Consider the following 24,761-nt stretch of genomic DNA (forward strand, 5'->3'; position numbering starts at 1 on the left):
GGCTCTGTCCTAAGTCAGTGGTCTTTTGCTCAGGTGAGTTTCTGGGGTATGCATTTGCTTGACCCTTGCCAATCTGGAAACCTCTTTCTTCCTCTGTGACCCATGAATTCTATCTGAACAGGCAGAAAGGGAGGGGTGAAGAGCACAGACCCATCCTAAGCCAGACTCCAGGTTCCAGCTGTGTGACTGCGGATAAGTTACTTAACCTTTCTAGAGTGGAAATGATCCTAATGCTGCTCTCGTCACTGAGAGGTGACAAATGAAACGAACTCATATGGTAAAGACTTTGGGCAGTGCCTGGACACCAGCTGTTATCGCCGTAGGTTGTTACTATTCACTGGGTGAAGGCGGCCAGCCAGAGCCCTTTCCTATGAGCACTTTGTAGACTTCAGTCCATCATCTCCCAGCTCTCACAGCAACAAATGAAAAGCCCAGGCCAAGCTGACGCTTTTCCCTCTACACTGTTTCTCTCCTTTAAGGAATGTGATCAGACTCTACCTGGCCGTGTGTATCTCCACACCAGTCCTGTCTAGGACCTCGCGAGCCCTCTCACTCTGCAGGCTTGGAGACATCATTAGTTCAAAGACTTTTTTTCTATTCTCTGTTCTTTTTTCCCCTGGTATTTGCATGGGGGGCTGCTAAGTCTGTCCTCAAGTGTCCTTTTCCTCTGCTCTCCTCTTGGCGGTGCCTTTGCTCTGCCTTTCAAGTTCCTCCCTCACTTGGTCCTCGCTGACGTTAAGGCAGAACCCAGAAACGTCGGTCTCCTGTAACTCAGCTAATAAGTGGATTTGGATTTACAAATCATGGGTTTTAGTTCCAGACATTTCTCAGGCTTCCTTGAATCTCTTTTCATTGTGCAATTCCCGTGGTGGCCCTTCCCCTGCAGGCCTGTCCCCTTAGCAGCCCTCCTCTGTCCTGCCCACTCCTCCTCCCTGGCGGCAGGACCAGCTTCTGGACCTCCCTGGGTGTCCTCAGCCTCCAGGATTAGCACAAACTAATGATTTGACCTTATATCCATAATGGGCTGTATCCCAGGAAAAAGAAACTGCAAAAAAAAGAAAAGAAAAATCTTGAACAGTTTTCGGTCAGGACACCGTGGGTGGTGCTGTGGACCGGTCAGTGGTATTGTCCTTTTGAGACTGATGTGTGCGTGTTATAAGTAAACGAGCAATTATAAGAAATACGAATTCTATCATTCCGGTCCTGAAAACCAGGGTCTCAGAGCAGGAAAGGGGGTTAAGTAATTCTGAATTTGATTAGGAACCGTCACTAGGAACTCATCTACACTGGCCCTTTAAGAGGAAGCCTGTTTCTGGTCTGTCCGCTGGTAAGACCTGGAAGCCATGACTTCACCCCCGCCCACCACCCTCACCTCCATCTCTCCCTCACCCCACACCCCCATCCCACCCCTCTAGGAGCCCCAGTGCAGGTTCTGATTTCTAAATATTATTCCCTACAGTAGGAACCAGGAGACTGAGAAAATGAAACGGAGCGAGAGGACCTGAGCTCATCGTAGCTGCCAGACGGCAACGACGTCGCCAAGGTCTCCTCCTATTCTTTCAAAAGGACATAGGAGCCACCAAAGTGTCTCCCCTGGACAGAAATGGGCGCTGTGAGCCCCAGGGAAGGGCTGGTGTGGGGAAGACAGCCACCTGTCCCCACCCTCCCCTCACTGCCACGGCCTCTCTCACCATCTCTCTCCTTGTCCCAATCTTCCCCCTCCACCGCCAGGGCCCAGGCCTCAGCTCCTGGCATGAACCAGGCTCTCGGCTGAGCTGTCTCTGCTCCCACACTAGCTCCTCTCCTCCAGACAGCTGTGAACACTGGGTGAGTGAGTGACAGATGCAGGCAAAGCCGTGAGCCTCACGCCCGTGTCCTGGGCAAGGCACAGTGCCTGGTACGCAGTGGGGCCAAATACATGCTGACCGTCAGAGCCACTGGCCGCACGGTGAACGTAGGGTACCAGGGCTCTGAAAGCGGAGAGATGTTTGGTAAACGCTCCAGATCACACGTGCCCTGTCTTCTCACTGTGAATCGCCGACCGACACAAGCCTGTTGGAATGAGGGTGCCCCGGCTTCTCCCATACGTCCCCCCGCACAGGAAGTGCGCCTGGTCCTCTGGGCTCTGCTCTGAGCCCTGAAACCTCCTGAGATGCACCGCTGGCCGAAAGCAATGGAACAATGCTGATGCTGCTGGTGGGGTTCAGGACAGTCTTCAGCTGGGGTCAGGCACTGCTCAAACGGGGTACCCATTCCTGTGAGGGGTAAACCTAGCCCAGGCCAGGATGCTAGAATGCAAGGGGCCAAACGGCACAGAAGGAGCAAGCAGAGAACCCACCACATCGCACATGGTCCTTCTGCTATGGGTCGAGTTGCATCGCCCTGGGTTTATGTGCCAAAGCTCTAACCTCCAGCAGCCGTGATTGTGGCATCAGGGGGTGATCGCGTCTTACAGAAGTGATCAAATTAAAACGAGGTTATTAGGATGGGCCCTAATGCAATATGCCTGGTGTCCTCATAAGAAGAGATTAGGACGGAGATACACACAAATGGAAGACCATGTGAGGACACAGGGAGAAGGCAGCCACCTTCAGGCCAAGGAAAGAGGTCTCAGAAGGAACCAACCTGCCCTCACCTTGCTGTCAGACCTCCAGCCCCCACAACTGTGAGACGACAGATTTCTGTAGTTTAAGCCTCCCAGTCTGTGGTACTTGTTACGCAGCCCTAGCTGACTAGTACACCTTCTTTGCCAGCATTTTCTGACAGGCTGCGTAACTCCCTGCCTGACAGATCCCAGGACTGACAGACCTGCCTATGAGAGTGGTGAACCAGGAGGGGAGTTTGGGGCCTTGGCGTGTCCCTGAACCTGAGAGGAGAGCTTCATAAGGATGAGGAAGGGGAAGAATCAGCCCCACAGAAGCCCGGGAGCCTCCAAGTGTGACCCTTGGGCGATGCTCCCCCACCTTGAGGCCTTGACTCTGAGGGGGTCCCCTGCTGCCCAACCCCCCTTCTCCCAGCCAGGTGCCGTGACCTTTCTCTTTTGCATCCTTCCTCCCTATATTCCCAGACACACACTCTCCAGCTGCAGGACCCAGAGTCTCAGCCCCTTGCTCAGCCCTGCACCACCCTCTCCAGGGGTGGCCCTGGGCATGTCACGTGCCCCCACCCAGCCTCAGTTTCCCTGCTGTAAAGTAGAGGGCTCCTCTCACTTTAAGGACCATGCACAGATGGGTTTGAATGGCAGCGCCATTAGTGGCCGCTAGTAGGACGGCAGGAGCCTTTGACCCAGGGCCATCAGGTGGGTGAGGCCAGGGTGGCCCTCACTGAACAGGGGTTCGAGTCATCTCCCAGCAGACGCCTCCCACACAGAGCCTCTCATCACGACAGGGGAGAATAAAAACACTTTAATTAAACAGAAACAGCTTTATGGGATGTCTTTGGAAGACAAAATCAAGAGCCAGGAATGCTGGGCCAGAGGTGGGCTGGGCCTGTATCACACACGGGCGGTGGCACCTAGTACTTGAGCAGCCAGCGTGGCTTGTGCTGGTTCAGTGACGTGAAGTAGGACCACCACCAGGGCTTGCTCCTGCCGGCCCCTGGTTGCCTCCGTGCCCTGAAGGGCTCCTGGCCGGGTTCCTCTGGCTCCCTGTATGGGCCGGCCCCTCTTGGCGTGTCTCGGAGCCCAGGACTGCTTCTCTGTGGCCCCTGAAGGAACCTCTTGGGTCCAGTGCCCAGAGGCTGGAGAATAAAGTCCACGCGGCCAGCCTTCTTCATCCGGGCAGGGATGGTGACTTTCTTGATGACCTTGGAGTAGCCGGGTGCTTGAGCAATGACGATGTGGGACCCTGGGGGCAGTAATCTCCAATAGTCCCCATCAGGGGCTGTGGACAAACAGAATAAAATGATTCTCAGATCTCGCTTAGAGTCAACCTTGAGACGATGGGTAAAGGGAGATAGAGTGGGTGTTAGCCTGGAGGGCAGATAGACTCCAAATTTACACTTGCCTCTGCACTGGCCTGGAATGTCCATCCCATCTCCTCCCTCTATCAAACTCCTATTCATGCCTCAAAGCCCTGTGCAGGCACCACCTCCTCTCTGAAGCCTTCACAGACGATCCCCATCCTTCATCCCTCTCTCCTCTGGACCAGGTAACCACATCACAAGGTATTGTCATTTCCAGATCAGTTGTGAAATCCCCAAGGAAGGGCAGCCAGAGCCCACACTGGACACACCAACTCATCAGTGGGATATAAACTCTGGGACATGAACACACATGGACTGGAGGCGACTCCCTCCTGTAATCTTTCAGAAGGAGGCTTCTTCCCAGCACAGTTATTTCTTGATGAACATGGAGTAGACATTGATCATCACTAGAGCCGAGCACACTGTCCCCTGGGCCAGATGCTGCAGGAGACACAGCTTGAGGAGACGCAGCCCCAGGTTCCCGCCCTCCCAAACAGGCTGAAGAGGATGAATGAAGCCACCTCGAGGAGCGTGGGGACACAGCGAGTGCTTGCGGGACTGGCAGCCAGGACACAGGCCCAGGAAGGAGCTCACCTGTGGTGATGTCATGACGGATCCCCTTGACTGAGATCCGGGCGTTTTTGACCGGCTTGCCAAATTTGTCCATCACCACTCCTTTGATGCCCCGGTGCGCCTGGGGGACGAAGCACGAGGGCGCAGATGTGGCACGTGCCCTCCAGAGAGCCCGACGGCTGCCCCAGCCAGTCCCCACATGTCTCTCCTCGGAGCCAGGGGTCCCCAGGTGGCTGAGCCTACCATGTGCCTTGCCATCCTGAGTAAGTGATTCCCCTCTCTTGGTCTCAGTTTCCTCATCTGGGAAATGCAGGTGAGCATCTCTGGGGTCCCCCATCCGGCAATCAACCCCGTTACAGGTTTGTAAATGACCACCAGTACTGCTTGAGGGTCTGGCTAACATCTCCTGGGCCGTGAGCGCTGAGCAGAAAACCCCTTCATGCCTACCTTCTAACACACCTGAGTGTCCCCCACCCCCACCTTCATAACCAGAGCAGGTTGGTTCTGAGTCGGGGTCCCAAAGGCAGTGTGGGCCATGGGGAGGGCACAGGCCAGGGGGTGGAGCCCTGGCCGTGGCACCAATGCCCTCTCTGACCTTGGGCAAGCTACCTCGCATCTCAGCATGGTCGCCCCATCTGTAAAGCGGGGTCACAATGCTTGCCAGGGTGCTGCTAGAGAATAGTAATCCATGCACGGACCGCGCCATGGCTGGGCCACTGGGCCTGCCTCCGGCTTATTAATTATGAACTGGTCCTGAACACACGCCTGCAGCTTCTGCACCCATCCCTGGGCTAGACTCGGACACTGTACTTCCCAAAGGAAAGCTCCTCCCAGGACTGCCTGATCCTACTCACATGTCTTATTAAAAACTCAGCAATAGACAAGCCAAACCACCCAACAGCTTGGGTCCACAGGTCACGGCAAACAATGCCAGGATGATTGGGGGGAAGGGGAAACTCAGCCCAGTGAGGCCGGTCTCTCCCTGGAGGCTGCCACGTCCACCTCCAGTGTCGCCCCAACACCTCCTCATCCCCCTCACCTCTCCCACTATGAGACGCACGTCGCAGTCCTCTTCCTCCAGGAAGCCCTCCCTGATGATCGCCACATCAGGGGCCTCCTCGGGGGTCCCACAGTCCTGGGCTTCCACCCTCCCAGCCCTGACCTAACTGTGATGTCACTGACTGCCCTTCCCCCAACCTGAGAGCAGAGGCCGGACACATAGTGGGACCTCATTTAATGCCAGCTTGCACCGGCCAGATTTTGTTTTGTCCTTGCTCTCAGGCTGAGGACACGGAGCTCCACCACAGGAAGGAGAGATGGCACACATCCCCCTCCCGCTCCCGACTCAGGGAGATGGCGACACCCCCCAAGGCCTGGTCCGGATCACCGTGAAAAAGGCCTCAATGGGCCACGACAGGCCTGATCCTTATCAGAACGCCCGGCCGGCTTTCTGGGGGGTCAGCCCTGGGGGCGGCCGTGCCCGGCCGCGCGCTATTAAATCTTCATATCCCGAGACTTCACATACAATATCCTCGGAGTGATCCCAGCTCCATTTAAAGCTCCTTAAAACTCATTTTCACCAGACAGCCGTAAAACGGAATGAATGCGGGGTCTGGCCTGGAGCCATTATTGAATCAGGACTTGCCTCATGCAGCAAGAGGTCGCTGGCACAGCCATAAAAGAGGAACACAAACGCTCATGACATGCAGTTATTATCTTTGCTGTTCCTGTTGCTGTAGCTGCCGACTCGGGAGGCTCTGCCTGGAGGTTGGTTCCTGATCTTTCTAGAAAGGAGGGGGTTCGTGTACAGGAGTGGGGTTTGGGGCAGGCAGATCTGAGTTCCAGCTCTGGGCAGTCGCTGGGTGACAATGGACAGGCCTCGTCACTCTGTCTCCTCCTATGGAGGTGCCATTGTCATGGAGAGGCGGGAACAGGAGCCAGGGCATGGCCTAGTGACCCGGACCAGCACTGTCCTTTCCAGGCACAACTGTCCTTTGGTCTATAAAATGGAGCAGGCTGTCAACCACCCAGGACTAGTGTCAGGATTTGATGCCATATTTGGGGGGTTCCAACTGTAAAGTGCTGTGCACTTACAACCCCCTCATGATTGCCTCTGGGCAAGTCTGTTTCTCTCTTAGAGCCTGCTTCGTACTGGGACATTCTGACAAAATGCAATTTGTGTGACTTGAAAATGCTTGAAATAAAATATAGCAGAGGCTTCTGTAAATCACTGTTATCTTTCATTTTCACTTCCTGTATTCCTCTCATGCACGTGGCCGTACTGAGGACCCATGACATCCCTCGGCTGTGAGCCATGCTGGGGACACTGAGGTGTAGGGCAGGGCTGGGAGAGGTGGCGGGACAGCTGGCATCTACTCCCTGCTCAGTCACCAAACCCCTGGGTCTCTTGGGTCTCTAAGTCCAGTGAGGCGTCATTTCAGACACGTTCTCTGAGGCTCCAGCTCACTGCCCACACAACTATTTCTGGGTGTCCTCAGCCCCATGGCAGCAGTTACCCCTCCGCCCAGCTGCCCCACCCCTCCCCCACCAGCCTGTGCCCTGCTGTGCAAGTCCAAGGGGCAGACGTGCCCAAGGCCCTGGACCGCAGGGATACCCTGCAGCTTAGAGACATCACCACCAGGCCGCATCCTGTCTAGTGCCCACCCAATCCCACGGCCACTGGGACCCTCACACCACTCCCTCTGCCCGAGCTCTCCTTGTCCCATCACCTTTCCCTACTCTTTCAAGACACAGCCCAGGTGCTGCCTCTTCCTGGAAGCCCCGTGGCCTCCGAGGCTGGATCAGGTGCTTCCCCAGGGCGGCCCTGAGACCCTTGATATAACCAGGACCCTGACGTATGCCTCATGGGGACCCCAGCATCCCCGCAGGGCACGGCCTGTGGGAGGAGCGGTGGCCAGAGAGGCTTCAGTCATGAATGAATGAGTGGTCAACTAAGAAACAGTTGAAATATAACTAAATGCACGGGGCCCCAGACGACGAGGTTGCGGGGCCACCTCATGCCCGAGGCCGCCCCTCCCTACCCCAGGCGCCAGGGCTCACCATCTCCATGAAGGTCAAGAGCGGCTCCTTGTTGTGCTGCCAGAGCGTGTAGAGCGCCTCCTCCGGCGGGAACTTGACACAGCCCAGCTCCACCGTGATCTCAAAACAGTTGCTGTGCAGGTAGTTGAAGTCTGACATGCCTGCAGCAAGGGGCGCATGTCACGTCCGCCTCCGCCACTGAAGCTGGTGCCAGCGGCTGGCGTTGTCACTATCCCCACTCCAAAGACGGGGCACGGGGTGTTTACAGCTCTCACTCAAGGTCCCCAGGGGAAGGAGCGGAGGTTACTGTGAACCCAGGTGGTTTGGTGCCTGAGGGTTCACCCACCATCCTCTGCAGCCCCTCAGTGGGTCAGCCCCTTCCAGTAGGGAGGCCGGCAACAGCCCGTGGCCATCACACGCCCCCCTGGGGTCCAGGCGGCCGGCCCTCCCCTGGCCTGGACCCCAGTGATAATAATGTCCTTTATCTGGACGGTCCTGAAAACAGCCTAGAGAGGAAGGTCCTGTCACCTCCATCTCCAGGGAGGACACTGCTTAGCAGGCTGGACAGCCAGCCAGTGGAATGGTAGAGAGAGGCTTAGAAGCAAGTTGGGCTGATGGCCGTCCCACCGGCCTCTTCCCCATCTGCCTTTGGAGTTTCCCGATCAGCAGGTGGAGCAGCCCTGTGTTGGGAACAGCTGGGAGACCCTGTGCCCTTAGGAAGTCAGGTGGTCCTCTGAGCCCCGGTACTCAGCGGCCACTGTTAGTGACTTAACATTCATAGCCCGCAGTGCGGCCATACTCCATCCCTCTGGCCCTTCTGGCCTGGCCACTGGCCCCATGCCTTCCGTAGCTGTGAGAGACCCTTTCCCCTAGGAGTCAGGGAACCCTCGAGCCTGGGTTCGGGGAGGGAGACAAACTGCTTTGCTCCCATCCCCTGCCCTGAAAAGACCGCACATTCCCGGTGGGGTAGCAGGAGTGAGCTGGCTTTGGAACAGGAGCCCAAGGGGCGCCCTCTCTGCCAACGCAGGAGGAGGGAGGACAGGTTTGCATGAGAGTCCCAGCTCTGCCACCTGTGGTGTGGACCTGCGAAACCCAATTCCCTCATCTGCCAAACAACACAAATAGCAAGTGCCATGCATGCGTGCAGGGGTGGCAGGCGGAACCCAGGGTGTGTGGGCCAAGCCCAGTGGGAGCCCCTTAAGGCACAGGGGGCCCGTGCGCTCAGCTCTGCTCTGTGCCCAGTGTGCACCTAGCACAGCTTTAGCAAACAAAACCGCGGGTCACCCCGTTCAAGTTGAATTTCAGAGGAACAAAAGACAAAGTTTTAGGGTTAATATGTCCCCTGTAATACGTGGGACATACTTATACAGTGCCACAAAATTCTTCATTATTTCTCTAAAATTCAAATTTAACTGGAGGTCCTGTATTCCACCAGCATCCCTACCTCACCCCTAAAGACAAAAATGAACTGGTCACAGGTGGAATCATGAAACAGACGTATCCATTACACAGGCGACAGAAATGGCAGCGGGGTATCCCAGGTCCTGTACTTCCAGCACAGTACAGATGACCCTCAACAGGACAGAAACTAGGACTAACGCCACGGAAGCCCCACAGGCACCAGCCCCAGCAGAAGTTTCCCCACCAGGATGTGTCTTTGCTGCTCTCCAAGGTTCTAGAATCCAGTTACCAGCAAAAGCTGCTAGACGAGGTACCAAGTCCCACCTGCTCCCCTCTCCCACCCCAGCCCTCCCCCTGCCCAGTCCTCCCCTCCCCCTCCCCCCTCAGCCCTCCCCCGACCCAGCACCCAGGGCCGCACCTCCAGTGAAGCTGTACCAGTCGGCCCCATTGATGATGCTGCCCCTCTTCAGGAAGTTACCCCCACACCTGTTCTCCGACCTGTCCATCATCATGGGGTGGACATCGGCATAGGCCCTGGCCAGCAACTGGAACATCTGGAAAGGAGACCAAAAAGAGGTTTCCCCAGGCCAAGACCAGAGGCCCTCAGAGCTCAGGACAATGGAGGGGCCTCCTGCGGGAGGGGCCTCACAACAGACCCTGCAGCACAGATAAGAGAGAGACCGGTTCCACACAGAAGGCACAGCACTTGCAAAGGCCCCGACGTGGGACAGCCAAGCTCAGAGCACTTGCAGTGGGTACTTGGTGCATCTCTGAGCTCCTGCACACCTGGCTAGAATGTGGGCTTTCCTACAGATGTTGCAGGGCGTGGCTTATACAGTACTTCCTGCTGCTGGGCAGAAGGCAGGCTGCTGGCCGGAGCCTGGGGGCAGGCCATGTGTGGGTGTGGCCAGCGCGCCCCACCCCACTCAGGGCACACAGGTCCCCCTCTCAGGCAGGTCTCAGCCATCTCTATGTCCCAGGCAGGTCTGACCCCAGTGAGGGTCCCCAAGTAGGGGTCAGATGGATGAGAGCACATCTGTATTTGGCTGGTCTGGGCCCCTCCGCCCTGGGAGAAGTGTGCCCTGGGGAGGGGAGCCCCTGTAAGCAAAGAGGAGGGGTCAGTCAGTAACTAGGAGCTGCTCCAAGCTAGAAAGAGGGTCTCTCCTAGTGGAGGAAGAGGAGACTCAGACCCCAGGCCCTGAGGTTTGGGGAAAGATGGGCCCAGTTTCTTAGGGATAAGTCTGCAGTTTCAACTCAGTCCCACAGATGTAAAGCAAGCGCCCAAAATACAACCCCTTCAGGCACCAGAGCAGGAAGATCAGGGACTGCCATCCTGGCAGCAGCCCCTGCCACCTGGGAGCCATGGGCAGTACCAACCACCTTCAGCCAGGGGACAAAGAAAGGGGCTGCCGCCTGAAGGTGCTGACAGGGCTGCTTCTAGAACTCTGCCAGGTTCCCACATCTCTGGCCCTCCACCATCTGTGTGCAAGCAGGACCTGGGCTGGGGGAGCTGGGGGTGGGGGGAAGGAAGTTGGACCAGACCTCTCACCCTCCCCACCCAGCCTCTCTCCACTCTGCCCTGGGACCTCCTTCCTATGGTCCCACTGACCCACTGCCCTCAGGAGAGCAGGGAAAGTCACCGTCAGTCTCCCAAACCCTGGGCACATGAGCAGCAGGCCGGGCTGGGAACAGGCCCAAGCTGGGGGCTGGGCACAGGGCAAGGACGTGGGGAGCAACTCCGGCCCAGAGAACGGCACAGGTGGGTGAGGGAAAGACTCAGAGACCAGAGACGTGTGACCACGGCTGTAAATGAAACAAGGTGGGGCACGGGGGGCTGCTAGGAGGAGTCAGACATACACAGACACGGGGTCCCAGCTCCTGCCACCTGTGACCCTGGGGTGTGGGTTGGCTTTGGCGGTCAGCACTGAGCTGGATCCCAGCTCAGAGCAGGTTTCCTGGGGAGCAGGCAGAAGGGGCAGGTGTGGGGGGACAGGTGAGGAGAAGCAGGGGGCTGGGCCGGCCTGGGGGCCTTGAACGCTGCCCTGAGGTGCTGGCTGTTGCCCACAGTTTGAGGGGGTGACGGGACACCCTGGCCAGCCCCTCATTGCTCTTCCGCCCCCAGCACCTCCCCTGGGACCCTGGTTTCCACAGAGACCACTACTGGCTGTGGGGCTGAGGATTATCGATTGGGGATTGATGGCTGGTGGGGAAGACGCTGTGTTCTGACTCTGTGGGACTCACTGAGGTGGATCCCTCCCTGGGGACATCTTCACATACCTGCCTGTGAGATTCAGAGCTGCTGAGCCTGGTGCCCAGGGATTCTAGGCCTGGCCCAGCACCAGGGACCAGGGCCAGGCCCCCGGGAGACGCCCCAGCTATCCCTGTGGTCACTTACTGAGCTCTGGGCACAGAACGTGGCATCCCTCCAGGCCCTAGGCCTGTGCTGGCTGCAGGAGCCAGTGAGAGCAGGCGTGAGCGTGGGGGGCCTCTCTGATCACCCCTCCCTCGCCTGTTTTTCACCCATAAAATGGAAAGGGCTCCACTCCCACCCCCTTCCCAGAAGAGCCTGCGTGAGCTCCAGTATCGGGCATGGAGAGGGACCCAGTCAGGGCTTCAGGGGAGAACAGGGCTACAGAGGGTCCTGTTATCATCACAGGTCTCAGCCTCTGCTGGTAGGAGCAGTGAGGGAAACTGAGGCCTGGAGAGGCGCAGGACCTCCTCCAGACCCAGGTGATGAGGGGGCCAGAATTCCTACTCGGACCCCACTGCGCTCCAACTCCCAGGGAGCCAGGTCCTTAACAAACCCCAAAGCCCACAGGAAGGATGGACTAGCCCACAGCCAGGCGGGTGCCATGCGCGCTGCAGCACTGCCCTCTGCTGGCATTTCCTAGAACCCACCCTTCACTTGGAAAGAAAACACCAGGTGGCCTGGTGGGAGGACATTCGGCCAGGGTGACCCCCGCCCAGAGGCTCCCAGACAGGGACACTGATGACAGGTGGGTGTAGCTAGAGGAGGGAGGGGCTGCTTCCAGCTGGGCTGGAAGGCTTCCTGGAGGAGGGGGCTTTGGCTGGGTCTGGAAGGCTCTTAATGGTTCAGCGACTCTGTGGGCTCAAAGCAGGACTGACACTGGGCCAGGCCCAAGGGCACCACCCACACCACCGCTTCCCCTGCACCCACCAAAGCCACCCCACCACGGCACCCACCTCTCACCTTCTCATCGGGCGTGGGAGAAAACATCTTCTCCTCGTGGGGGTCCTGGGAGAGGTCAAAGGGATAGGACACCACCAGGTCGCCCCCGTGCAGACTGGCTGAGAGCATGAAGGGGGTGGTCCTCATCCACTTCATTATTGCCTTCGTCTCAGGGGCCACCTGCTCCGGATGGGGGAGGTGGTCCTGAGCCCTGGGCACGCCCCGCTGACCACCCCAGGCCAACACTCAACCACGGGGCTCTCACACGTGCCAGTCCTCCTGCCTGCAGTTCTCTTCTTGCCTGGCAGGGACGTCACTTCCTCCAGGCAGCCTTCCTGGGCATCCATTCCCTGAGCACCTCCCAGGCTCTTGGTGTTTCCAATGCATGCTCCCTGAATTCTACCAACACCCAGTGAGGAGGTATCCCTGTTTCACAGGCAGGAAACTGAGGCTAGAGGGGAAGGCTTTAACTGCCAGGCTTTCCTGTCTTGGGGAGGCACCACACCTGAGGCCGGAATAGCTGAGCCCCCAGATGGATGCCTAGCTGTGGGCGGGGCCCAGCCTGGGGCGGGCGTGGGCAGCAGCGGCTCCTGGCTCCTACCTTACCCCACCAATAGTGCTGCGGGATGGGGATGTGGTCGGTGCGCGCCCCGCGGGACGACGCCAGGCGGTAGAACTCGGAGGTCAGGTCGGGGAAGTTGCGATTCAGGTCCAGGTTCTGGGCGTTCTGCCTTCCACTTGTCCAGCCATTGTAGCCAGCACCCTGAAAACACAGGCCACCCCCAAGCAGGGGTCTGTGGGCACACCTGCTGTGATTGTTTCAGAGGGCAGCGGCAGGGCTGGCGGAGAGCTGGGGGCAGAGGCAGTGGTTTCTCTCTGGCTTTGTGTGATGAACTTTGGAGCACGTCGGCCCTTGGCCTCCTCTGCCATCTCTCTGGCCCCTCCTGCCAGCCTCCTTGCTGACCTGCAACCTCAGGGCCTGGCACTGCCTGCTCCCCCTGCCTGGAGTGCCCCCCACCCCTCACACACTGCTCGTCCCCCACCCCTGCCGGTCAGGGAGCTCCCAACCTCCAGCTAGCACACTCCTTTTGCTCCACGGCGCGTATCACCTTTGTGACACATCAGTGATCAGCGCCTGTCCCCTCCCTGCCCAGTCAGGACATGCCAGTGTTGATGCCTGCTGCATCCGCGTCCCCTAGAATGGGGGGCACCCAGACCCTCCCTGACTGCTAGCGAACGAGTGAGTGAGTGGGGGCGGCAGAGGCAGCAGCGCACATGGCCTCCGGCGCTCACCTCTGCGGCCGCCACCTCATAGCCATCGGGGTTCATGGAGGGCAGCAGGTGGACGCGGGTGGTATTGAGCAGGCGCTGAATGCGGGGGTTGCCCAGCAGGTACTCAGAGCACAGGTACTGGGCCAGGTAGATGAGCATCTCCCGTCCCGCCACCTCGTTGCCATGGATGTTGCCGATGAGCTTCACCTCGGGCTCCACTGGGGGGACATGGTGACCTGGGGGTCATCTAGTGCCCCGGGCTCCCCACAGCCTTCAGCGCCCCCTCAGTGGGGGTGGCCGATGTTCTGGGACCTGTTCGTACTTGTTTTAGCCTCAGCATTTCTGTGCCTAATGAGGTCTCCTGGAGGGCATCACTTTCGTGGCACTCATTTGTCATGTTTAGCCATAATTAATAGCGTGACAAATCCAGGATATTAATTAATGATAATATATGGTATCAGTGGACTGTGCAAATTTCGTTGTAGCAACTCTTCATGTTTGTGTAATAAGTTAAGGTGTACATTGGTGCTTAGATGGGAAAGCAGCTGGCCCGTGGATGGATGGAAAGAAGGAAGGAAGGCAGGAAGGCAGGAAGGCAGGAAGGCAGGAAGGCAGGAAGGCAGGAAGGAAGGAAGGAAGGAAGGAAGGAAGGAAGGAAAGAAAGAAGGTAGGAAGATGGTGGGCAAATAGATGGATGGATAAATGAATGATGGATGGGCAGATGGTGGATGGATGGATGGATGGAGGGATGATGGATGGATTGATGGGTGGGTGGACAGGTGGATGGTGAATGGATGGATAAATGGATGGATTGATGGGTGGATAGTGGATGGTTGGTTGGATGGATGGATGGATGGATGGATGGATGGATGGATGGATGGATGGATGGAGTGTAGGAGAGTAGACCAGGAGCCTGGCAGCCTTACTAGCTGTGTGACTTTGGGCAAGTCAGCTCTCCTCTCTGAGCCTCACCTTGCTCATCTGGAAAATGGTGTCTCCCTCCCTGGCTGTGCTCAGCCCAAAGACTTACATCTGTGGGAGCAAAACCCCGTGTCCCTACAGCATTTGAAGGTGTAAAAGACCCTGAGGATTTCCACAACAGTCACCTGCCTTGACTCTCCACACAGGGGACACCCCTCAGATGCAGAGGGGACACCTCCAGGCCGATGCTAATAGGGCAGAGCTCCCGTCTTCAGCTGAGAGCCCAGCACAAGGTGGAGGGGAGGAGGTAGGGTGGGCCGTGGAGGCTGAGAGGGAGCTGGGTGACCTCTGACCCCTGGCTGGGGAGAGGGCTTTGGACTCATAATATCCAAGCCACTAAGATAAAAACAGGGCTGCGTGTGGCCAGCCTAGCAAAGGCACCAGAGTCACTTGACCCCGATGAGGTGTGCATTTCAGTTAACTTATAGGGATGAGGGGTGAATGGCCGGGGCCTGCATCTAGGTTGATCCCAGCTGAGTCACATGGGCACAGGGACAGACGAGCTGAGTGATGAGGCTGAAGAAGGACTGGCCCCTCCCTCTGTGACCCCCTGCGAGGCCTGCACAGGGCACCTGTGCCTGTCGCTCTCAGTGCCCTGGAGGTGGGGGAGTTCAAGGTCACCTTGCCCGGCAAGAAACAGGCTGCCAGCCAGGGGGCTGAATCCTTGCTAGAACCTTGGATTTGGGGGCCAGAGCCCCCACCCCAGCCCCAGGGCCCACACGGCTTCTGCCTGTCTGACACTCAGGCCCACAATAATATTTTTCAGCAGCTGCACTCCTGGCCTGAGTGGCCCTTTCTCATTCATGGTGGGGAGTGAACTGTGACTGCAGTGAAGTCTGACTTTCCTCTGCAAGAACGCAGCTCTGAAGGGACAAGAAAATCTGGCATTTTCCATGCGGCTCTCCCTCATCTCAAAACAGGGCCACTAAGCCTGATACGAGTTACACTGGACATGAGTTTTACAGTGGAAAAATAATTTTATTCACAACTCTGTGATACCACCTTCACCAAGCAGCTTAAAGGGCCGGGACTGGGCACCGGACGGACCTGGCTGGGGTCCGGCTGCCAGGGCAAGGTTGCAAAACAACAAAATGCACAAGCGACTATGTTTTCCCTATAGATGCACAGGGTCCGACAGCCATCATTCAGCCCTCGCTTCACTCCTCCCTGACTGGTGCAGTCCTCGTTCCCGGGACCGTGTCCCCTCCCTCTCAGTGCTCCCACATGGTCTGTGGTTGTGGCCGTGCACCGCCACGCACCAAGCAGAGCTCCAGGCCTCTGTCCACGCCCTGCCCCCCAAACATCAGGGTCTTTGATGAGGATCGTGGACCCTGGCTTATGCACCCCACGGCCAAGCAGGTGCAGAGCCCTTTCCCAGAGGCCTCTCAGTAGGACAGTGACAGTGGCTTACTCAGCTCATGCTGGCCAGGGCGGCCCGAGAACTCGATGACCAGCAGCTCCTTGCCATCGAAGCTGCGCCCGATGCTGTAGGTCTTGGCAATGTGGGAGCAGCGGGCGGCCGTCCGCCTCAGCACACGCACCATCTGGGCGTAGGAGTGGTGAGTGAAGTGAATGAAGGTGGGAGGCACGCCTGAGGGCAGTGCCTCCTCCACGTCCAGGCCTCCTGGGGGAAGAATGGGGACGCTGGGGTCGGCCTCTGACCGCCTGCCGCCCACCCACGGGCTGCTCTGTCTGCCCACGCCTGCTTCCCCTGCCGCTGCCTGGGACCCTGACCGCTCATCGGCCCTCACACCCCCATCCCCACTGCACTGAGGCCACTTGGGGGGCGGGACCCACGTGTTTCCCTGGGATGGCTCCCCGGCTATCTGTGTTTATGTTTTAAAGTAAAGTTTCCTCTATAATACTTAATATCAACAGCTAATAAGGGCACCCAACAGAGGTACAAAGCAACATAGTTTCTAATGTTATTCAGGTAAGAGTACTTGGAAATTTTATAAAATGCAGAACAGCAGACTAGGAAGGACGAGAGAGACCTACAGACCCCACAACCCAGAGAACAGCGCTGTTTGTCGTGTGGCCTCCTGACGTTTCCTGTGGCACATGGGTCCCTATCTGCCTTGTACACTCAGGAAACGGTCCCAAGACCCCTGAGACAGCCACTAGCAGCTCCGAAAGGCTCCCACAGTCTACCGTTCCACTGCCCGGGGACATCAGCTGTTTGGGGCTGTCGCCAACAGGACAGTAAGTGTGTCCGGGGAGGGGGGAAGGGAAGTGGGTAGGGAGGGCAGCCTCACCCACTTAAAAAAGGTTCCTTAGGAGAAACTCATGGGCTTCCAGGTGTGGGGAACAGATGTTTTCCAGCACAGCCCACAGCCAGCTGGCTCTCCCACCCCCCTCACTGGAGCATAAGCTCTGGGTGGACGGTCCTGGTCACTCCCCGCCCACCTCACCGCCCCCTGCCCTCTGCATTGACCCATGCAGGTTCCTGCAGGCTGCTCCTGGAGGAACCCTAGCAGTTAATGCTTTTCCCTAAGTGTCTTACTCACCCTGTGGTTTTGCTTCTGCTAAAATTGGTTTTTGAGGAGATAGAAAGCAGACAGAACCGGCAATTTGGTGGCGGAGTTGCCCAAAATAACCTCTTTCAAGCCAAGTCCACAGGCTTTCCCAGGGCAGGCAGAGTCCGGATTCCTCCATCTGCATCCCTGCCCCAGCCCTGCCCGCTTCCTGCCTCTGCCCCTGCAGAGGGCTCCTATCCGCCTGCAGAGTGCTGCCACGGACGCCCTGCCCCACACAGCGCTGAGAAGACGGGGCCCACCTGAGTCAGCTCCACGATTCGCCCTGAGGCACACCCCTCCACCCCCCCACTCACACACACACACACACACACACACACAGCCAGCGAGTGGCAGAACCGCCAGCACAGACGCAGCTGTGTGTCCTCCCCTGCCACCCTCCACGTCGCAGCCCGAGCCATGTACGCAGCAGGTGCTCACTAGCTGTTTGGGGAGTGGACAGATCAATGTGTCCGTCAGCCTGTTCACACCGGCTCTGCCAGGCTGCAGCTGATGACCCTGCTGCCATTTGCCTTCCGAGTCTCCACTCTGTCATCTGTACAATGGTGACTAATATTCAGGGTAGTTGTGGGGTTGAAATGAGAGCCACATGTGTGGCACTCGGCAGCAGAGCCTGTGAACCTCTCCCTTAGTTTCATGATATGAGTACAAGAAAGGCCGGAAGCAGACGTTGTCCTGCATTGTCCAGTGTCACACGTGCACATTTAAGCTTAAATTCATTAAAATCAAATAAAATAACACTGAGGTCCTTGGTCAGGCTCCAAGCAGCCAGTGCCCACGTGTCACTTGTGGCAGCTGTCTGGGACGACACAGGAAGAACGCTCATTGCAGCAGAAAGCTCCTAGGCAGGCTGCCGCGGGTGGTGCTGCGGCCCTCGCAGAGCCTTTCCTTCTCACCCAGCAGGGAGCACAGCAGCCGCTGTAGGGCTTTCCCTGGCTCCACTCCATCCCCAGCCCACTGCTGAGCAGCCAGCCCTCCAGGACCTCTTGCACACCTCCCGAGACGAGTGGCTCACCACCACCCAGGGCTGCCCACTGCCCCTCCGCTGGTTTGTCCACGAAGAACCAAAGCCCGTACGTCTGTAGCCCCCTTTGCGGCTGCCTTGAGCCCATGAGGCCCACGGACCCTACTTTGAGGGGTCTGGCTACCAGCCAGTAGCCTATGTGTGGTCTTTCAGGGCTGGCCATTGGCAATCGCAGGCTCTGCCTGGCAGCCCTCTTGGGGGCCATGCCCTCCCTATAGCAGACGGAGGCACAGCCCGTGGACAGCAGCCATGCATAGCAGTTTTCTGGAGGGGGCTGCAGCCAAGGCCCCGGCCCCCGGGGCAGTCATGCTCTTACGCTGTCTGCAGTCCCAGCTTGGCGCCTGCATGCGGTCTCCTCGCCGGCGCCCTGGTGGAGGCACTTTCCTACTCCTTTGGGTCACCTGACTGCTCCACACCACTGCACCCCAGAGCCCCCACTTACCTCGCAGCTTCTCCAGGGGATCGTAGCAGCCTTCCTCCTCGCTCCCAAAGTAGCGGCCGCAGTCGAGGAAGTAGGGCCAGGCCATGTCGATGGCGTCGAAGGCCGGCTGGCAGGCCTCCTGCAGGGCCTCGCAAACGTGTTGGCAGGGCCTGTGCACACGGCCGCCCTCGCAGCGCGGGGCTACCACGGCGCAGCCCAGCAGCCGCAGGTCGGGGTTGCACTGGCCTTCCAGGAGGTGGTGCAGGACACTCAGCAGGATGTACTCGGAGCTGGACTCCACCGCCTCCCGGGACCGGTGCTCCAAGGCCGTGGGGAACGCCGTCCGGTTGTAGGCGGCGTCACTGCATGTCCTGAGCTGCAGGTCCTCGCATGTGGCTGGGGGAGGCGGGGGCAGCCGGTCACTCCCTCCCACGAGGACCCACACGGTCATCTGTCTGATGCATACTGAGGGCCTGGTCCTCGCAGGCAGACCCACCGGGGTCAGGGCCTGGAGAGAGGGGCCCCCACTGTCTGGGTAGGGAGAGGCCCAGGACAAGGGCGACTTTGGAGGAAGCAGGAGCTGGGGGAAGGACCAGAGAGGGCTTCTGACCGGGACTGGCCTTCAATGCTCGCCAGTGGGTGAGCCGGCCCGGCCACTGGGTCTCAGCTCCCACATCTGTGAAATGGGAACAGGAGAGCCAGCCTGACTGAGAGTTTTCACCGTAGGGCACGTCACTGACTTGTGTATTGGGAAAGTATTTCCTCCTTTCTTTAAAGAAAAGCAAATCTAGTCTCTCCATTTAGAATATACCAGATGCCCAAGTCTGGCAGGAAGAGACTTGCAGAAATGTCTGTTTCTGAGCCCTTCAGATAGATCAGCTCCCACATAATGTTCAAAACCATGCATGAGACCAGCACTGCCTTCCTGGGTTTACAAAGGAGGACACCAGGGCCCAGAGGGGGAGGGGCTTGTCCCAGCCCGAGACTCAGCAAGTGCTGGACACAGGGCTGAGACTAGGGGTGCAGAGGGTGAAGAGTGAATGCGGCCTGTGTGTTCTTCAAGTTCGGACCGCTGTGCCTAGAGCCCATCTCCGGGCCGCGATGGGGCAGCCGAGCAGCCGGGAGGAAGGGAAGGGACGCCCCTGCAGGGGCTGGAGCCAGCCGGGCTGGAGGCCCATGCTGCTGAGGGAAGGTCCTTCCTTTTTCGTTCTGTCTCATTTCCAGCTGCTTAACAAGCAGCGTGGGTTTGGGTAATGGGCCACGTTACTAAGTGCACTTCAGGGGCTCAGCTCGAATGTGCTGATGGCGTGGAAGGTGTGCATAACTCCTATAAACAAAAAACGAGGGCATCCACGTACGTACCACTGTCTGAGGCTGACGGCCTGTGGCAGCCACCTGGAAAGAGAAAGCCAGCACTGTCAGGGTGCACGAAACGTGGCCGCTCCATCTGACGGTGCCTCCCACTCCCCGATGCCCGCCGGGCACCAGCCCCCTGCTGGCCCTGCACTTCATGGCAACCCTCTGATGTCCATGTGGCCATTCTCCCTCACTGCACAGGTAAGGGGACTGGGTCTCACCAAGGTCACAGGACTTGCCGAAGACAAGACAGCCAGAGAGTGGTGTGGGCTCTCCGAAGCCCGGGGCTGACTGCCTTGCTGCACACGCTCCCACCACGGCCAAGTTCCAGCCTCCAGCGTTGAGCGACTAGTTCTCAGAGCGTGCCCAAACATTTAACAAGCAGCCCTCGGAGCCTGTACTGGGGCTGCACCCCACCACTGCCTCTGACCCCACATTATTTGAAGTCCCCCCTGAGTCACGGGGCACCAGCTCCCTGCCCTCCAGAACACTCTGCAAGTGTGGTATTCCTCTGTTTCCCGAGTTGGGGACCCTCTTCGCAGAGAACACACAAAACTTCCCTTGAAACTGTGGGGATCAAGGGCCCTCCTGGAGGCCCAGACACGTGAACCCAAGAGCGAGACCCCTGGGTGTCCACAGTGACACCAACTCGGACCAATGCCACCTGCAAGGCCCTATCAGAAGCCAGTCTGCAAGCACCAAGAGGGAAGAACAGACTCCAAGAGACAGAGGTCGGCGCCAGATGTAAGCTCAGCTGGAACGGCCACCGGTGCAGGACTCCTGGGAGGGGAAGGGCAGGCTGGAGGTGGGAACAGCAGACACAGGAAATGAGAAGTGGGTGTATGTGTGTGGGCGGGGGGAGGGCAGAGATAAGGAGGCGTGGGAGGGAGGATCGTGTTCTAATCTGTAACCTCACCCAGGCCCGAATCCCAAGTCCGGGAAGGGTGGGAGCTGCTTTAGGATTTCAACGTAAGATCTGGGGGTCACGGAAACCTGCCTGAGCACACATGAGTCCCTCATGGGGGAGACGCAGGGGGCGGGACAACTCCCAAAGCTCTCGCGGGGGGGGGGGGGGGGGGGAAGGCTTTCCAGGCACCCTCTCGCCACAAGGCACTGGTACAATAACTCCGGTGTCTGCCCTCATCACTGGTGACCAGGTGACAAAACGATCCACACAAATACATGGATGGAACAGTGCAGACTGTCTGTGGGAGCACGCCTGCCGCCCTGGGACCCCCTCCCTCCTTGTCCAAATAATGTGATGAGAGAACACTGTGTGAGCCCTGGGGTCAGCAGAGGGCAGACAAGATGCGCAGAGCAGATCCCACAGCCCTCTGTCCAGCCGCGCCCGTCACAGCAGGGAGACCCTGGAATCATTCTCTGTGCCTCCATTTCCCCATTTCATCTGGGGTTCATTATAATCACTTTGTGGGAATAATGTAAAGGTTCTCTGAGACGACTCACATTTAGTGCCCGGCTCGGGGTGGATGTCCCATAAGGAACAGCGCGTGTCATTACTGCTACTGTTTTATAAACCCCAAAGGCAATGCGCCAAGGACTGCGGGCTGTCCCAACTGCTGGCACCAGTCGGGCAAAACAACAGACAAGAGGATAATTTCCCTAAAGTGCCTGGGCATCAGGGCAGCGGCCCTAACGCAACAGACGGTGGCAGTGGGCAGATCCCTCCTGGTGTCACATGGCTCCAAGTCTCCACATTCACAGGTGGGAAAATGAGGCCTCCCTGCGCCTGGTTTCCTCACCTGCAGAACAGGGATGACAGCAGCGCCCCCTGTTGATGGAGGATCTGATGAGGTTGGTGAGCGGGACCTGGGCCATTGGGCTATAAAGGGTGACCCATGTGACCCTCAGGGCTCAGTGGGGTGGAAAGGGGGCAGCATCTGCTGGCTTGGTCACCAGCGCTTCACAGATGCCACCAGGGGCAAGACAGAGAGACAGGCGGATTCGTTTCCTGGGGCTCCCGTAAGAAAGCCCCCACACATTGGTACACAGACATTGATTCTGTCCCAGCTCTGGAGCCAGGACCTGAAATCAGGGTGCTGGCAGGGACGCGCCCCTCTGAAGGCTCTGGGGCGGGGGTCCCTCCTGCTTCTCCAGCTCCTGGGCTCCCAGCAATCCTTGGCTTGTGGCCACATCCCCCCCAGTTGCTGTTTCCCAATAAAGTCACAGTCACAGGTACTGGGGATCATGACTTCAACATATTTTGGGGGACACAATTCAACCCATGACAATAGGCAAGGCCCAGCGTGTGCCCAGGGGCTGGAGGTGGGGACAGGAGAGCAATCGGCTGTTCTGGCCACACCATCCAGTATGATGATTACCAGCCCTATTGAGCACATGAAATGCTCCAAACCAACACACGCTGTAGGTGTAAACAACCACATTTCAGACTTAGCACTAAACAAAGAGTTAATAATTTTTATATTGAGGGGAAAATCCTGCACCAATATTTTGGACATATTGGGTTAAATAAATTTTGTTACTAAAGTTAACTTCACTTGTTTCTTATTACCTCTTCAGTGTGGCTATGAGAAAATGTAAAATTATATACATGGCCCCGGCATCTTTCTAGTGGAAGTCCCGAGTCCAAAGGCTGTTTGAGCAGCCCACACGTGACCGTTACACCTCTCCACCACAAGGTGGCAGCATGTCTTCAACAGACATGGAGACTGTCCTATGGCTGGCTGTCTCAAAGACCAGACTTGGTTGTTCATTCTGGCCAGGGTCACTTATGATAGATGAGAAAACTGAATGAGGTCAGAGAAGTCACGCCATCTGCCCACGGCCACACAGCATAGGAGTCTGAATTTGAACCCAGACCCACCTGGCCCCTAGGGACACGAAAGTCACCTCAGACCCCAGGCTCCCCATAAAAACCCAGAGACCTCCACCAGGCCAGACAGAGGGGACAGAAGGGTCCAGTCTGGCTCTGAGCCCCTGGCATGTGAGATGGGGACAGGCTACAGTCCTTGGATTTAGCAGCCTGGACTCCAACTGCCCAGCCCGTCAGGGGTCAGGAAAAGGGTTTCCATGCAGCTCACTCATAAGGAAGGAAGATGGGTCTGGAGGAAGGAGTCATTCTAGAAGCAGAGACTAAAGCCAGTGAGGGAGGTGAGGATGGGTGGCCTGTGCTGCCCATGTCCAGAGGAGGGGGCTGCACTTCTCCCTGGGAAGGTGGGTCAGAGAAAACTTCCTGGAGGAAAGGCCTATGATTCCAGACGGTTCCTAGGGTCTCAGAACTTGTCCAAGGGAGGGTCTCTCCATGACTCTGTGCAAGTTCCATCCACGTCCTGCATGCACACCGGTGTGCACACACACACCCTGCCTGGCCCGGGCTTTTCTGCAGAAAGGAGGGGAGGGGGAGAGCCAGAGGGAAGGGAAAGTCCAGGCTGAGAGAAGAAAAGGAAAGGCCCACATCGCACTTCAGAGGGGACCTGCTGCTCGCGGCACATCCACTTGGCCTGCGTGGCAAGTTCTCAGGTATCCACCAGCCCAGGCACTGGAGAGGTTCTGAATCTGACACCCCCAGACTCTTTGCCCAAAGGGACCCCCGCCCTCCAGGGGCACAGATGTCTGTTGCTGATAAGGACCCTGAAGACTAGGTCCAAGCCCACCTTTAAATATGAAGGGAAACAAGCCCACTCCAGGAGGGGAGGTGGGCCAGGACCCCAACCCCTGGCAACTGCCACACACCTGACACTCTCAGGTGAGATCACACAGGCAGGGCACACCCCTGGAAGCTCCTTGGGTCCCACCCATCTCCCTGTCCCAGAGCCATCCAGGAGCTCCTCTCTGGGGACCGCACCCCCTCCCAAGCCCTCTGCGCCCACTTCCGGAGACGTTGTTCACATCACAGCTGAGTTGGGAGGGAGGGGTCAAGAGTTTGCTACAGCCCAGAGGCCACCCACTTCCTGGAAGGACCAGGGACCTCGGATGGCCTCTCCCCATGCAAAGCCCTGGCACCTGCTCCCTCGGACCCCACCTGTAGGATGGCCACACACTGTGCCCTGACCAGAGAAGAACTGCCGCGTCTGGGCACAGGGTCCCTCCACTGTCCTCAGCTGCCTGTGCGCTCTGCCCTAAGGTCCCAGCCTCGACGTGCTCCGAGAGCCTGTTGCCCTCTCCTGGGCAGACCACCAATCCAAGGTCACAGGGCGCCCACTCGGGGACGTTCTCTCGGACCTTGGGTCACACGGGGGTAAACATCCCGGAACCCTGGCGCTCCCCAACTCCCTCAGGGCACGGGCGACCCGGCCTTACCCGCAGGGCCCCAGGCGGGCTGGCACCCGGGCCAGGCGGCAGCAGCGGCGGCCAGCGCGGCGAGGAGCAGCAGCAGCATAGTGGGCGGCGGGCTGCGGGCGGCGCAGTGATGTGGCACTCGGGCCGCGGGGCTGGGGCGCAGCGCACTCGGGCGCCCGCCCCCCACAAGCGGAGTCGGGTTACAGCGCGGCGGCGCCAGAACCGCGCAGGGAGCAGGCGGGGAGGACAGACCGGCTGCCCTTCCGCGGATTGTCCCGCCCCCAGGGGTGGGCCCCGAGGTCTCAGTTTACCGCCTCCTACCTGAGGGGACTGGGAGCTGACCTCCAAACCCCCGCGGCTGATCCTGCCTAAAAATCCCGATTCCTGGACAGCACTGGGGCCAGCTGCGACCCCAGCTGGCCGTGAGCCAGGCCAAGTCAGCGGGCTCTGCGCCTCGGTCCCCATGAGGGGAGTGAAGGAGCGCCCCACCCCCCACCTCCCACTCTGTGCAGGGGTGTGGGTGCACCCGTGGCCTTGGGCGAGGTACACATCTGAGCCCCCGTGTGCACCATGGCGAGAAGTCCCCTCTTGGTTTGCTCCCCACAGGGAGCCTTGCACCAGCCAGCAGTCAGGGAAATGTGGCAGGTCATCAGCTCAGTGCATTAGAGCAATAGCAAGTCCAGATGGTGGCCCAAGGCTCACCGGGGTGAGTCTCTGCTTCTCCCTCCCTCCTCACCCTCAGATGAGTAA

General features: G+C 58.3%; 1 protein-coding gene across 1 annotated transcript; it reads right to left on the reverse strand.

Moving 5' to 3' along the window:
- Positions 1–3,389: 3,389 nt before the first annotated feature.
- Positions 3,390–24,249, reverse strand: CPZ (carboxypeptidase Z). The gene is made up of 11 exons (XM_019711472.2): positions 24,033–24,249; positions 19,761–19,793; positions 18,420–18,794; positions 15,831–16,043; positions 13,460–13,656; positions 12,768–12,929; positions 12,188–12,346; positions 9,395–9,530; positions 7,597–7,736; positions 4,558–4,657; positions 3,390–3,881 (listed from the first exon to the last, which is right to left on the reverse strand). Exons 1-11 carry the CDS (start codon positions 24,109–24,111, stop codon positions 3,514–3,516), a joined length of 1,962 nt encoding a protein of 653 aa, XP_019567031.2. The 5' UTR covers positions 24,112–24,249; the 3' UTR covers positions 3,390–3,513.
- Between the last annotated feature and the right edge of the window lie 512 nt (positions 24,250–24,761).

Source organism: Rhinolophus sinicus, linkage group LG02, assembly GCF_036562045.2.
Source record: "Rhinolophus sinicus isolate RSC01 linkage group LG02, ASM3656204v1, whole genome shotgun sequence".
NCBI lineage: Eukaryota > Metazoa > Chordata > Mammalia > Chiroptera > Rhinolophidae > Rhinolophus > Rhinolophus sinicus.

What these genes read in the sequence shown, in the direction of transcription:
- CPZ (XM_019711472.2), bottom strand. Translation starts at nt 24,111, where the DNA reads ATGCTGCTGCTGCTCCTCGCCGCGCTGGCCGCCGCTGCTGCCGCCTGG. An exon ending in CCCTGGCCAGCATGAGCTGA is followed by an intron (nt 13,657 to 15,830) that starts GTAAGCCACTGT and finishes ATGTCCCCCCAG; the next exon opens with TGGAGCCCGAGGTGAAGCTC. An exon ending in CCGTCATGACATCACCACAG is followed by an intron (nt 3,882 to 4,557) that starts GTGAGCTCCTTC and finishes GTTTGTCCACAG; the next exon opens with CCCCTGATGGGGACTATTGG.